The sequence below is a fragment of the Engystomops pustulosus genome, chromosome 8, assembly GCF_040894005.1.
Source record: "Engystomops pustulosus chromosome 8, aEngPut4.maternal, whole genome shotgun sequence".
NCBI lineage: Eukaryota > Metazoa > Chordata > Amphibia > Anura > Leptodactylidae > Engystomops > Engystomops pustulosus.
Window position 1 is genome coordinate 7,804,071 of NC_092418.1, and position 14,362 is coordinate 7,818,432.

General features: G+C 47.6%; 2 protein-coding genes across 2 annotated transcripts in view; one reads left to right on the forward strand and one right to left on the reverse strand.

The window, feature by feature from the left end:
- Window positions 1-8,805, forward strand: part of LOC140074506 (uncharacterized) — a 17,346-nt gene extending 8,541 nt beyond the window's left edge. Inside the window, exon 8 of the mRNA XM_072119471.1 lies at window positions 8,538-8,805. Within this exon, the coding sequence (XP_071975572.1) occupies window positions 8,538-8,669 (132 nt within the window). The 3' untranslated portion in view covers window positions 8,670-8,805. The remainder of the gene's footprint in view (window positions 1-8,537) is intronic.
- A 2,190-nt stretch (window positions 8,806-10,995) lies between these two features.
- Window positions 10,996-14,362, reverse strand: part of SEZ6L2 (seizure related 6 homolog like 2) — a 90,174-nt gene continuing 86,807 nt past the window's right edge. Inside the window, exons 14-18 of the mRNA XM_072119473.1 lie at window positions 14,133-14,324; window positions 14,011-14,049; window positions 13,689-13,806; window positions 12,473-12,575; window positions 10,996-11,662 (exon numbers count right to left, since the gene is read on the reverse strand). Coding sequence (XP_071975574.1) covers window positions 11,633-11,662; window positions 12,473-12,575; window positions 13,689-13,806; window positions 14,011-14,049; window positions 14,133-14,324 — 482 coding nt within the window. The 3' untranslated portion in view covers window positions 10,996-11,632. The remainder of the gene's footprint in view (window positions 11,663-12,472; window positions 12,576-13,688; window positions 13,807-14,010; window positions 14,050-14,132; window positions 14,325-14,362) is intronic.

The following is a 14,362-nucleotide window of genomic DNA, read 5'->3' on the forward strand; positions in this document are numbered from 1 at the left end:
TACACCACCACTAGGGGGAGATCACTACATACAGATTATACACCACCACTAGGGGGAGATCACTACATACAGATTATACACCACCACTAGGGGGAGATCACTACATACAGATTATACACCACCACTAGGGGGAGATAACTACATACAGATTATACACCACCACTAGGGGGAGCTCCTCACATACAGATTATACACCACCACTAGGGGGAGATCACTACATACACATTATACACCACCACTAGGAGGAAATCACTACATACAGATTATACACCGCCACTAGGGGGAGATCACTACATACACATTATACATCACCACTAGGGGGAGCTCACTACATACAGATTATACACCACCACTAGGGGGAGATCACTACATACACATTATACACCACCACTAGGAGGAGATCACTACATACACATTATACATCACCACTAGGAGGAGATCACTACATACACATTATACACCACCACTAGGAGGAGATCACTACATACACATTATACACCACCACTAGGGGGAGATCACTACATACACATTATACACCACCACTAGGAGGAGGTCACTACATACAGATTATACACCACCACTAGGAGGAGATCACTACATACACATTATACACCACCACTAGGAGGAGATCACTACATACAGATTATACACCACCACTAGGAGGAGATCACTACATACACATTATACACCACCACTAGGAGGAGATCACTACATACAGATTATACACCACCACTAGGGGGAGATCACTACATACACATTATACACCACCACTAGGAGGAGATCACTACATACACATTATACACCACCACTAGGGGGAGATTACTACATACAGATTATACACCACCACTAGGGGGAGATCACTACATACACATTATACACCACCACTAGGGGGAGATCACTACATACAGATTATATACCACCACTAGGGGGAGATCACTACATACACATTATACACCACCACTAGGGGGAGATCACTACATACAGATTATACACCACCACTAGGAGGAGATCACTACATACACATTATACACCACCACTAGGAGGAGATCACTACATACACATTATACACCACCACTAGGGGGAGATCACTACATACACATTATACACCACCACTAGGGGGAGCTCACTACATACACATTATACACCACCACTAGGGGGAGATCACTACATACACATTATACACCACCACTAGGGGGAGATCACTACATACACATTATACACCACCACTAGGGGGAGATCACTACATACACATTATACAGCCACCACTAGGGGGAGATCACTACATACACATTATACACCACCACTAGGGGGAGATCACTACATACACATTATACACCACCACTAGGAGGAGATCACTACATACACATTATACACCACCACTAGGGGGAGATCACTACATACAGATTATACACCACCACTAGGAGGAGCTCACTACATACAGATTATACACCACCACTAGGAGGAGATCACTACATACACATTATACACCACCACTAGGGGGAGATCACTACATACACATTATACACCACCACTAGGAGGAGATCACTACATACAGATTATACACCACCACTAGGGGGAGATCACTACATACAGATTATACACCACCACTAGGGGGAGATCACTACATACACATTATACACCACCACTAGGGGGAGATCACTACATACACATTATACATCACCACTAGGGGGAGATCACTACATACAGATTATACACCACCACTAGGAGGAGATCACTACATACAGATTATACACCACCACTAGGAGGAGATCACTACATACAGATTATACACCACCACTAGGGGGAGCTCACTACATACACATTATACACCACCACTAGGGGGAGCTCACTACATACACATTATACACCACCACTAGGGGGAGCTCACTACATACACATTATACACCACCACTAGGAGGAGATCACTACATACAGATTATACACCACCACTAGGGGGAGATCACTACATACAGATTTTACACCACCACTAGGAGGAGATCACTACATACACATTATACACCACCACTAGGGGGAGATCACTACATACACATTATACACCACCACTAGGGGGAGATCACTACATACAGATTATACACCACCACTAGGGGGAGATCACTACATACACATTATACACCACCACTAGGAGGAGATCACTACATACACATTATACACCACCACTAGGAGGAGATCACTACATACAGATTATACACCACCACTAGGGGGAGATCACTACATACACATTGTACACCACCACTAGGAGGAGATCACTACATACACATTATACACCACCACTAGGAGGAGATCACTACATACACATTATACACCACCACTAGGGGGAGATCACTACATACACATTATACACCACCACTAGGGGGAGATCACTACATACACATTATACATCACCACTAGGGGGAGATCACTACATACACATTATACATCACCACTAGGGGGAGCTCACTACATACACATTATACACCACCACTAGGGGGAGCTCACTACATACACATCATACACCACCACTAGGGGGAGATCACTACATACACATTATACACCACCACTAGGGGGAGATCACTACATACACATTATACACCACCACTAGGGGGAGATCACTACATACAGATTATACACCACCACTAGGGGGAGATCTCTACATACAGATTATACACCACCACTAGGAGGAGATCACTACATACACATTATACACCACCACTAGGGGGAGCTCACTACATACAGATTATACACCACCACTAGGAGGAGATCACTACATACACATTATACACTACCACTAGGAGGAGATCACTACATACAGATTATACACCACCACTAGGGGGAGATCACTACATACACATTATACACCACCACTAGGAGGAGATCACTACATACACATTATACACCACCACTAGGAGGAGATCACTACATACAGATTATACACCACCACTAGGAGGAGATCACTACATACACATTATACACCACCACTAGGGGGAGCTCACTACATACACATTATACACCACCACTAGGGGGAGATCCCTACATACAGATTATACACCACCACTAGGAGGAGATCACTACATACACATTATACACCACCACTAGGAGGAGATCACTACATACAGATTATACACCACCACTAGGAGGAGATCACTACATACACATTATACACCACCACTAGGGGGAGATCACTACATACAGATTATACACCACCACTAGGGGGAGATCACTACATACAGATTATACACCACCACTAGGGGGAGATCACTACATACAGATTATACACCACCACTAGGAGGAGATCACTACATACAGATTATACACCACCACTAGGGGGAGCTCACTACATACACATTATACACCACCACTAGGGGGAGATCACTACATACAAATTATACACTACCACTAGGAGGAGATCACTACATACAGATTATACACCACCACTAGGGGGAGATCACTACATACACATTATACACCACCACTAGGGGGAGCTCACTACATACAGATTATACACTACCACTAGGGGGAGCTCACTACATACAGATTATACATCACCACTAGGGGGAGCTCACTACATACACATTATACACCACCACTAGGGGGAGATCACTACATACAGATTATACACCACCACTAGGGGGAGATCACTACATACAGATTTTACACCACCACTAGGAGGAGATCACTACATACAGATTATACACCACCACTAGGAGGAGATCACTACATACACATTATACACCACCACTAGGAGGAGATCACTACATACAGATTATACACCACCACTAGGAGGAGATCACTACATACACATTATACACCACCACTAGGGGGAGCTCACTACATACACATTATACACCACCACTAGGGGGAGATCCCTACATACAGATTATACACCACCACTAGGAGGAGATCACTACATACACATTATACACCACCACTAGGAGGAGATCACTACATACAGATTATACACCACCACTAGGGGGAGCTCACTACATACAGATTATACACTACCACTAGGGGGAGCTCACTACATACAGATTATACATCACCACTAGGGGGAGCTCACTACATACACATTATACACCACCACTAGGAGGAGATCACTACATACAGCTTATACACCACCACTAGGAGGAGATCACTACATACAGATTATACACCACCACTAGGAGGAGATCACTACATACAGATTATACACCACCACTAGGAGGAGATCACTACATACAGATTATACACCACCACTAGGGGGAGCTCACTACATACACATTATACACCACCACTAGGAGGAGATCACTACATACAGATTATACACCACCACTAGGAGGAGATCACTACATACAGATTATACACCACCACTAGGGGGAGATCACTACATACACATTATACACCACCACTAGGGGGAGATCACTACATACACATTATACACCACCACTAGGAGGAGATCACTACATACCGATTATACACCACCACTAGGGGGAGATCACTACATACACATTATACACCACCACTAGGAGGAGATCACTACATACACATTATACACCACCACTAGGGGGAGCTCACTACATACACATTATACACCACCACTAGGAGGAGATCACTACATACACATTATACACCACCACTAGGGGGAGATCACTACATACACATTATACACCACCACTAGGGGGAGATCACTACATACACATTATACACCACCACTAGGAGGAGATCACTACATACAGATTATACACCACCACTAGGGGGATATCACTACATACACATTATACACCACCACTAGGAGGAGATCACTACATACACATTATACACCACCACTAGGGGGAGATCACTACATACACATTATACATCACCTCTAGGGGGAGATCACTACATACAGATTATACACCACCACTAGGAGGAGATCACTACATACACATTATACATCACCACTAGGGGGAGATCACTACATACACATTATACACCACCACTAGGGGGAGCTCACTACATACAGATTATACACCACCACTAGGAGGAGATCACTACATACACATTATACATCACCACTAGGGGGAGATCACTACATACAGATTATACACCACCACTAGGGGGAGATCACTACATACACATTATACACCACCACTAGGGGGAGATCACTACATACAGATTATACACCACCACTAGGAGGAGATCACTACATACACATTATACACCACCTCTAGGGGGAGATCACTACATACAGATTATACACCACCACTAGGAGGAGATCACTACATACAGATTATACACCACCACTAGGAGGAGATCACTACATACACATTATACACCACCACTAGGAGGAGATCACTACATACACATTATACACCACCACTAGGAAGAGATCACTACATACAGATTATACACCACCACTAGGAGGAGATCACTACATACACATTATACACCACCACTAGGAGGAGATCACTACATACACATTATACACCACCACTAGGGGGAGCTCACTACATACACATTATACACCACCACTAGGAGGAGATCACTACATACACATTATACACCACCACTAGGGGGAGATCACTACATACACATTATACACCACCACTAGGGGGAGATCACTACATACACATTATACACCACCACTAGGAGGAGATCACTACATACAGATTATACACCACCACTAGGGGGATATCACTACATACACATTATACACCACCACTAGGAGGAGATCACTACATACAGATTATACACCACCACTAGGGGGAGATCACTACATACACATTATACATCACCTCTAGGGGGAGATCACTACATACAGATTATACACCACCACTAGGAGGAGATCACTACATACACATTATACATCACCACTAGGGGGAGATCACTACATACACATTATACACCACCACTAGGGGGAGCTCACTACATACAGATTATACACCACCACTAGGAGGAGATCACTACATACACATTATACATCACCACTAGGGGGAGATCACTACATACAGATTATACACCACCACTAGGGGGAGATCACTACATACACATTATACACCACCACTAGGGGGAGATCACTACATACAGATTATACACCACCACTAGGAGGAGATCACTACATACACATTATACACCACCTCTAGGGGGAGATCACTACATACAGATTATACACCACCACTAGGAGGAGATCACTACATACAGATTATACACCACCACTAGGAGGAGATCACTACATACACATTATACACCACCACTAGGAGGAGATCACTACATACACATTATACACCACCACTAGGAAGAGATCACTACATACAGATTATACACCACCACTAGGAGGAGATCACTACATACACATTATACACCACCACTAGGAGGAGATCACTACATACAGATTATACACCACCACTAGGGGGAGCTCACTACATACACATTATACACCACCACTAGGGGGAGATCACTACATACAGATTATACACCACCACTAGGAGGAGATCACTACATACAGATTATACACCACCACTAGGAGGAGATCACTACATACAGATTATACACCACCACTAGGGGGAGATCATTACATACAGATTATACACCACCACTAGGGGGAGATCACTACATACAGATTATACATCACCACTAGGAGGAGATCACTACATACACATTATACACCACCACTAGGGGGAGATCACTACATACAGATTATACACCACCACTAGGAGGAGATCACTACATACAGATTATACACCACCACTAGGAGGAGATCACTACATACACATTATACACCACCACTAGGGGGAGATCACTACATACAGATTATACACCACCACTAGGGGGAGATCACTACATACAGATTATACACCACCACTAGGGGGAGATCACTACATACACATTATACACCACCACTAGGAGGAGATCACTACATACACATTATACACCACCACTAGGAGGAGATCACTACATACACATTATACACCACCACTAGGGGGAGATCACTACATACAGATTATACACCACCACTAGGAGGAGATCACTACATACAGATTATACACCACCACTAGGGGGAGATCACTACATACACATTATACACCACCACTAGGGGGAGATCACTACATACACATTATACACCACCACTAGGGGGAGCTCACTACATACACATCATACACCACCACTATGGGGAGATCACTACATACACATTATACACCACCACTAGGGGGAGATCACTATATACACATTATACACCACCACTAGGGGGAGCTCACTACATACACATTATACACCACCACTAGGGGGAGATCACTACATACACATTATACACCACCACTAGGAGGAGATCACTACATACACATTATACACCACCACTAGGAGGAGCTCACTACATACAGATTATACACCACCACTAGGAGGAGATCACTACATACACATTATACACCACCACTAGGGGGAGATCACTACATACACATTATACATCACCACTAGGGGGAGATCACTACATACACATTATACACCACCACTAGGAGGAGATCACTACATACAGATTATACACCACCACTAGGGGGAGATCACTACATACACATTATACACCACCACTAGGAGGAGATCACTACATACACATTATACACCACCACTAGGGGGAGATCACTACATACAGATTATACACCACCACTAGGGGGAGATCACTACATACACATTATACACCACCACTAGGGGGAGATCACTACATACAGATTATACACCACCACTAGGGGGAGATCACTACATACACATTATACACCACCACTAGGGGGAGATCACTACATACAGATTATACACCACCACTAGGAGGAGATCACTATATACAGATTATACACCGCCACCAGGGGGAGATCACTACATACACATTATACACCACCACTAGGGGAAGATCACTACATACACATTATACACCACCACTAGGGGGAGATCACTACATACACATTATACACCACCACTAGGGGGAGATCACTACATACACATTATACACCATCACTAGGAGGAGATCACTACATACAGATTATACACCACCACTAGGGGGAGATCACTACATACAGGTTATACACCACCACTAGGGGGAGATCACTACATACACAATATACACCACCACTAGGAGGAGATCACTACATACAGATTATACACCACCACTAGGGGGAGATCACTACATACAGATTATACACCACCACTAGGGGGAGATCACTACATACAGATTATACACCACCACTAGGAGGAGATCACTACATACACATTATACACCACCACTAGGGGGAGATCACTACATACACATTATACACCACCACTAGGAGGAGATCACTACATACAGATTATACACCACCACTAGGGGGAGATCACTACATACACATTATACACCACCACTAGGGGGAGCTCACTACATACACATTATACACCACCACTAGGGGGAGATCACTACATACAGATTATACAGCCACCACTAGTGGGAGATCACTACATACAGATTAGTATTTGGTGCTCAGTGACCTCCCGTTAGTGTTGGCCGCAGGATGTTGTTGTGCTGGGGGTTTGGTGCTGTGTATCAGGATACATTCTTCTTGCTGCAGGTGGACGAGCTCCTTGATCAGATGGCGTCCGGACAGGTGGACTCCCAGAAAGTGCTGCAGCCCATCCGCCCGGCCGTCCTGCACTCTCCTCTGGGGAAGCAGGAGCTCAGCCCCATCCCGATTAACCCCTGATCCCCTGGAGGACTAATTTCTCATCTGTCAAGGTTTTTACCCGTTTTAGCGTAATCTCATCCGGTGTTTGCGCCATTTTGCTGGTTTTAATGTCTTTTCTACATAAAGTGGCAAATAAACGACTTATTTGATTGTCTTAGCGTCGCCCTGATATAACGCTGGGTGGGGGGGGATATGGCGACCTGTGTGGGGGTCATTCACTATCGTTCGCTGCTGTGTAGTAACCCCGGCCTCCTTTTTACTAAATCACACCCCTTTCTGGAACATGAACCGCCCCTTTTTTGTAATTGGTTGTAGTGAGATGATTGCAGCCCATTAACCTTTTCACTCCCCTTCTTTCATAGTCCGTAACTGGGAGGAGTGATCTGCTTTTTTATACTTGGGGGTGTAGAGCAAAGTTATGGGATGCAAAATGGGGAATTAGTGGTGAATCTGATTTTTGGGTGTTATTTTCCGTTACACTGGGCATAATTTTATGGGGAAACAATTTTTTTTTTTCCAGTTCTAAGTAAAGGGGGTGAACTTTTTTTTACCCCCCCCTGGGGTACTTTAGCCGCCTCCTGCCGTCTATACTTTGAACTATTGATAAAAACTGCGCATCAAATAAAATGTCAACATTAGTTCTAAAAATCTTCACGGCCCAATAAAGCAAATCATTTGGGCTTAAAATTGGCGCAGTCTTGTGTCCCGCTGCTTCAGCCCCTCGGGGGAGGGATAGAAGAGAAAACGGGAACTAGTAATGACTGTGACCTGGTGAAACGCGTAGGAATAGGAGGGCAGGGAGATGATGGGAGTCTTAGTCTACATGTAATCTGCATTATTTCTACATATCAGGGGGATTATAACCCGGATAAATCCAGAAGGTCGGGGAAAAGACTGATCCAAACTCCACAGTAACTGAACGCACACACGATGGCTCCTGCTACCTACCTCACTCATCACTGACTCGCACCATCTATGCCCTGACTACATGGGATGATCTTGTATTCGTTGCAGAAGGCTCCTGAATCCACAGCTCCGCACAGTCACATGACCTGCCCTGCTAGCTCCGCACAGTCACATGACCTGCCCCGCTAGCTCCGCACAGTCACATGACCTGCCCCGCTAGCTCCGCACAGTCACATGACCTGCCCCGCTAGCTCCGCACAGTCACATGACCTGCCCCGCTAGCTCCGCGCAGTCACATGACCTGCCCCGCTAGCTCCGCACAGTCACATGACCTGCCCCGCTAGCTCCGCACAGTCACATGACCTGCCCCGCTAGCTCCGCACAGTCACATGACCTGCTCCGCACAGTCACATGACCTGCCCCGCTAGTTCCGCACAGTCACATGACCTGCCCCGCTAGCTCCGCACAGTCACATGACCTGCCCCGCTAGCTCCGCACAGTCACATGACCTGCCCCGCTAGCTCCGCACAGTCACATGACCTGCCCCGCTAGCTCCGCACAGTCACATGACCTGCCCCGCTAGCTCCGCACAGTCACATGACCTGCTCCGCACAGTCACATGACCTGCCCCGCTAGCTCCGCACAGTCACATGACCTGCCCCTCCAGTGTGTGTGTGACCTACTTAAGTCAGTGGTGCCCACAGAAGGGATTCACTGCCCACCATGTGCCGTGATTGTAATGTGTCTTCCCCGCCCCGTGGTGGTCAGAATGGGATTGGCTGTCGGGTCTGTGACGTCCATATCCAGGATAGAAGGCGATCCCTCACAGCACCGGTCACATGACGCATTTCCTTCCTGTAGGTGGGAGACATTGATCCCTCAGGGGCCGGCCTTGTTACCTACAGCGACCAATCATAGAGAAGCTCTAATTTCTCAAAGAGGACAATATTATTAATGACCAATTCTTAGTATAAAGAAGAAAAAAAAGACCAAACGCTTGTTGTTTTTTTACAAATCTCGCTCTTTATTGCCTGAAAATAAAGCCAGTTTGAGAAGCGGAGCTGGAGGTGACACAGACGGCATGGAGGGAGAGGCACCGCTCCTGGATGCACCCGGGCGGCCATGTTTGTATCTCCCTCTAATAGACAGACAGTGGTGGGGGGTGACGGGCAGCCCCCCCCCCCCCCGGACGCTGGAGGGTGACGGGCCCCCCCCTGGGCACTGGAGGGTGACGGGCGCCCCCCCCCCCCCTGGGCGCTGGAGGGTGATGGGCGGCCCCCTGGGACATGAGCAGCTCCCGCTAGAGCACAGACATTGCAGAATTACTTTGGCACAAATGACATTTACAAGGTTGGGAGGTCACATCACGGGTCAATGGGAGATGGAGGGGGGTGAAGGCACAGAGTTATAAACATAACGAGTCACCTGACACTAAGGAGCGGTTCTGGCGCTGATCGAGGGCGGACATTTTCTTGGAGACCAAGAAGGAAAATCTCATTTTATTTTCAGATAAATCCCTGAATTTTTTTTTTTGCCTAAATTTAGATTTTTTTTTTTTTTAACGTTAAGAGGGGGTCATTCAAAAGGGGGTGCCCCTCCCAGGAGCCGTGCGACAAGACAGAGCAAAAATAAAACCGTCCATGATGAACGCGGCCAATAAATTAAAAAAAAAAACCTTATATTTTACAATCACGATAATTTAGCTGAATGAAGGTTAAAAAAGCGCAACGTGCCGGGCGGCGGCCTCACAATACGATATACGGTATTATCACCGGGAAATAAATAACGCTATAATACAGGATCTGGCTGATGTCCGTCTCTTACTGTGCTATTACAAAGGCTTCCCCAAGATGGCGGCCTAGCTCGCGGACAGAGACACGGGCAGAGTGTGGAGCCCCCCAACCCTCTGTGTTTACAACTCTGTGGGTGATGGTGACGGGTCACATGATGGACGATCGCAGGGTGAGGGGCTGTGCAGCTTGTGATTGCAATCTGTAAAGTAAGACCCTCGACCTGTGTATAATCTGGTGTATACCCCCACCCACCCGTAGTCGGACCCACAATGAAACCCATCTTCAAATCGACACTTCATACTCCCGGGTGTCCTGAAAGAGAAGGAGACGTCACTTATTATGGCACGAGGATCCTCACCCAGCTTTCCCAGGATCCCCACCCAGCTTTCCCAGGCTCCCCACCCAACACTGCTGTGCCCTGCACTCTCTGCAGCCAGTGGTGGGAATTGTCATTGTAGAGATGTTTAATCATACCTCTATGTGTGTTAGTAGCAGCAGGACTGTTATATATGGATTTATATCTCAGCATTGTAGTGTCCTCACACTGCTTTTGTCTATGTTCTCTGCACTGAGCTGCTTCATAGCTCCTCCCCTCAGAGAAAAAGGGCTGTGGAGATACAGCAGTGTGAGAGCAGCCCCCCCCCCCCAAAGGGAATCCACGTTTTCACAATTCTGCTGCTACTAACATTGATTCCCATGGGGGGCTGCTCTCACACTGTTGTTCTCGCTCCACGGTCTCTTCACTCTGTGGGGAGGAGCGATGAAGCAGCTCAATGCATAAAACAGAGAGAAAAGCAGTGTGAGGACCGTACCATCTACAAACCTGGGATATAATTCCATATCTCACAGTCCTGCTGCTACTAATATACATAGAGGTGTGATTAAACATCTCTACAGTGACAATTCCCAGCACTGGCTGCAGAGAGCACAGAGCACAACAGTGTGAGGACAGTACCAATTACAACCCTGGGATATAAATCCACATATCACAGTCCTGCTGCTACTAACATACATAGTGGTATGATCACACCGCTCTCCAGGGCTGCGCTCTGTATGCTCAGAGCTTTGGAGGCTCTAGTGCAGGATTTGCCACCCATCTTCCCCTTAGTTGGTGACACTCACCCCCGCCTCGTATAATGGGTTGTTGAAGTCGGACTCCACCGTGATGGGGCTGTATGAGTGGGAGGCCGGGAAGGAAAATCCAAACAGAGACTTCCCCTGAAACCTAAAGGAGAGAAGACACCAGAGTCACAGTTAAAGGGGAAGTCCATGACGAGCAGTAATGTGCTCCTATTCCTGACATCCCCTTTATGTACCCACCATCATCACTGACATTTCTACCAAACAGCCTCCTTAAGGGCAACTTTCTTTCATCCAAATATAAATGACCTTCCCCTTTAATAGCAAACCACACCCATAACAATTCATTCTCATAAGATGTGAACTTGCGGCATAGAGGCGGAGCCGTGACTACTTGCGTCATAGGGGCGTGGCTGTGACTACTTGCGTCAAAGAGGCGGGGCCGTGACTACTTGCGGCATAGAGGCGGGGCCGTGACTACTTGCGGCATAGAGGCGGGGCCGTGACTACTTGCGTCATAGAGGCGGGGCCGTGACTACTTGCGGCATAGAGGCGGAGCCGTGACTACTTGCGTCATAGAGGCGGGGCCGTGACTACTTGCGGCATAGAGGCGGGGCCGTGACTACTTGCGGCATAGAGGCGGAGCCGTGACTACTTGCGTCATAGAGGCGGGGCCGTGACTACTTGCGTCATAGAGGCGGGGCCGTGACTACTTGCGGCATAGAGGCGGGGCCGTGACTACTTGCGTCATAGAGGCGGGGCCGTGACTACTTGCGTCATAGAGGCGGGGCCGTGACTACTTGCGTCATAGAGGCGGGACCGTGACTACTTGCGGCATAGAGGCGGGGCCGTGACTACTTGCGTCATAGAGGCGGGGCCGTGACTACTTGCGTCATAGAGGCGGGGCCGTGACTACTTGCGGCATAGAGGCGGGGCCGTGACTACTTGCGTCATAGAGGCGGGGCCGTGACTACTTGCGGCATAGAGGCGGGGCCGTGACTACTTGCGGCATAGAGGCGGGGCCGTGACTACTTGCGGCATAGAGGCGGGGCCGTGACTACTTGCGTCATAGAGGCGGGGCCGTGACTACTTGCAGCATAGAGGCGGGGCCGTGACTACTTGCGGCATAGAGGCGGTGCCGTGACTACTTGCGGCATAGAGGCGGGGCCGTGACTACTTGCGGCATAGAGGCGGGGCCGTGACTACTTGAAGTATAAAGGAAGCCGCCTCCATGGGATTGGGTGCCCCTCCGACTCACTTTGTGTAGTAGATGTAGATGGCGCCGATCAGCAGGATGACCAGGATGATCGGCAGGAAGATCGCCAGCGCAATATTCCCGCCCTCCATCTGGTGGGAGGGGTCTGTCGTCTGGGCAACTAGAAGAGAAGGCAAATGTGTAACTTACCTGGTAAGAGGGAGGGTCACCTACTGATCATGGATGTCAGGACCACCAACCTCATGACGGTGATGATGGTTAATGGTGGGTGTGACATAGGAGTAATGGTGGGGGTGACATGTTTGGGGGGGACATGTTTGTGTGGACGGGGGTGTCACAACAGACAACAGCCGCTAATTCACACCTTCCAGCTTGCGGTCATCCAGGAGCTCCTCGTATGCAACTAGTAATAGGAGAGAGTAAGAGAGTCAGCGCAACAGTACAACCAGCAGGGGGCAGCGCGGAGGGGGAGGGGGGGGCACTTACTTTTGCAGAGAGGAGGTTGGTTCGTCCACTGGGATGGGTGTCCGGGGACGCAGATGATGGTGACTTCCCCGATCAGCTCGAAGCCCTCGTAGCAGAAGAATCGGAGCGCCTCCCCGGCCTGGTAGTGGTGCTTGTAGAGGGTCTGGTAGCCGTTCTCTGGGACCCCCGGGTTCAGGCACGGCTCGTACTTCACTACACACAGAACATCATAGGATAACACAGTGCGGGGG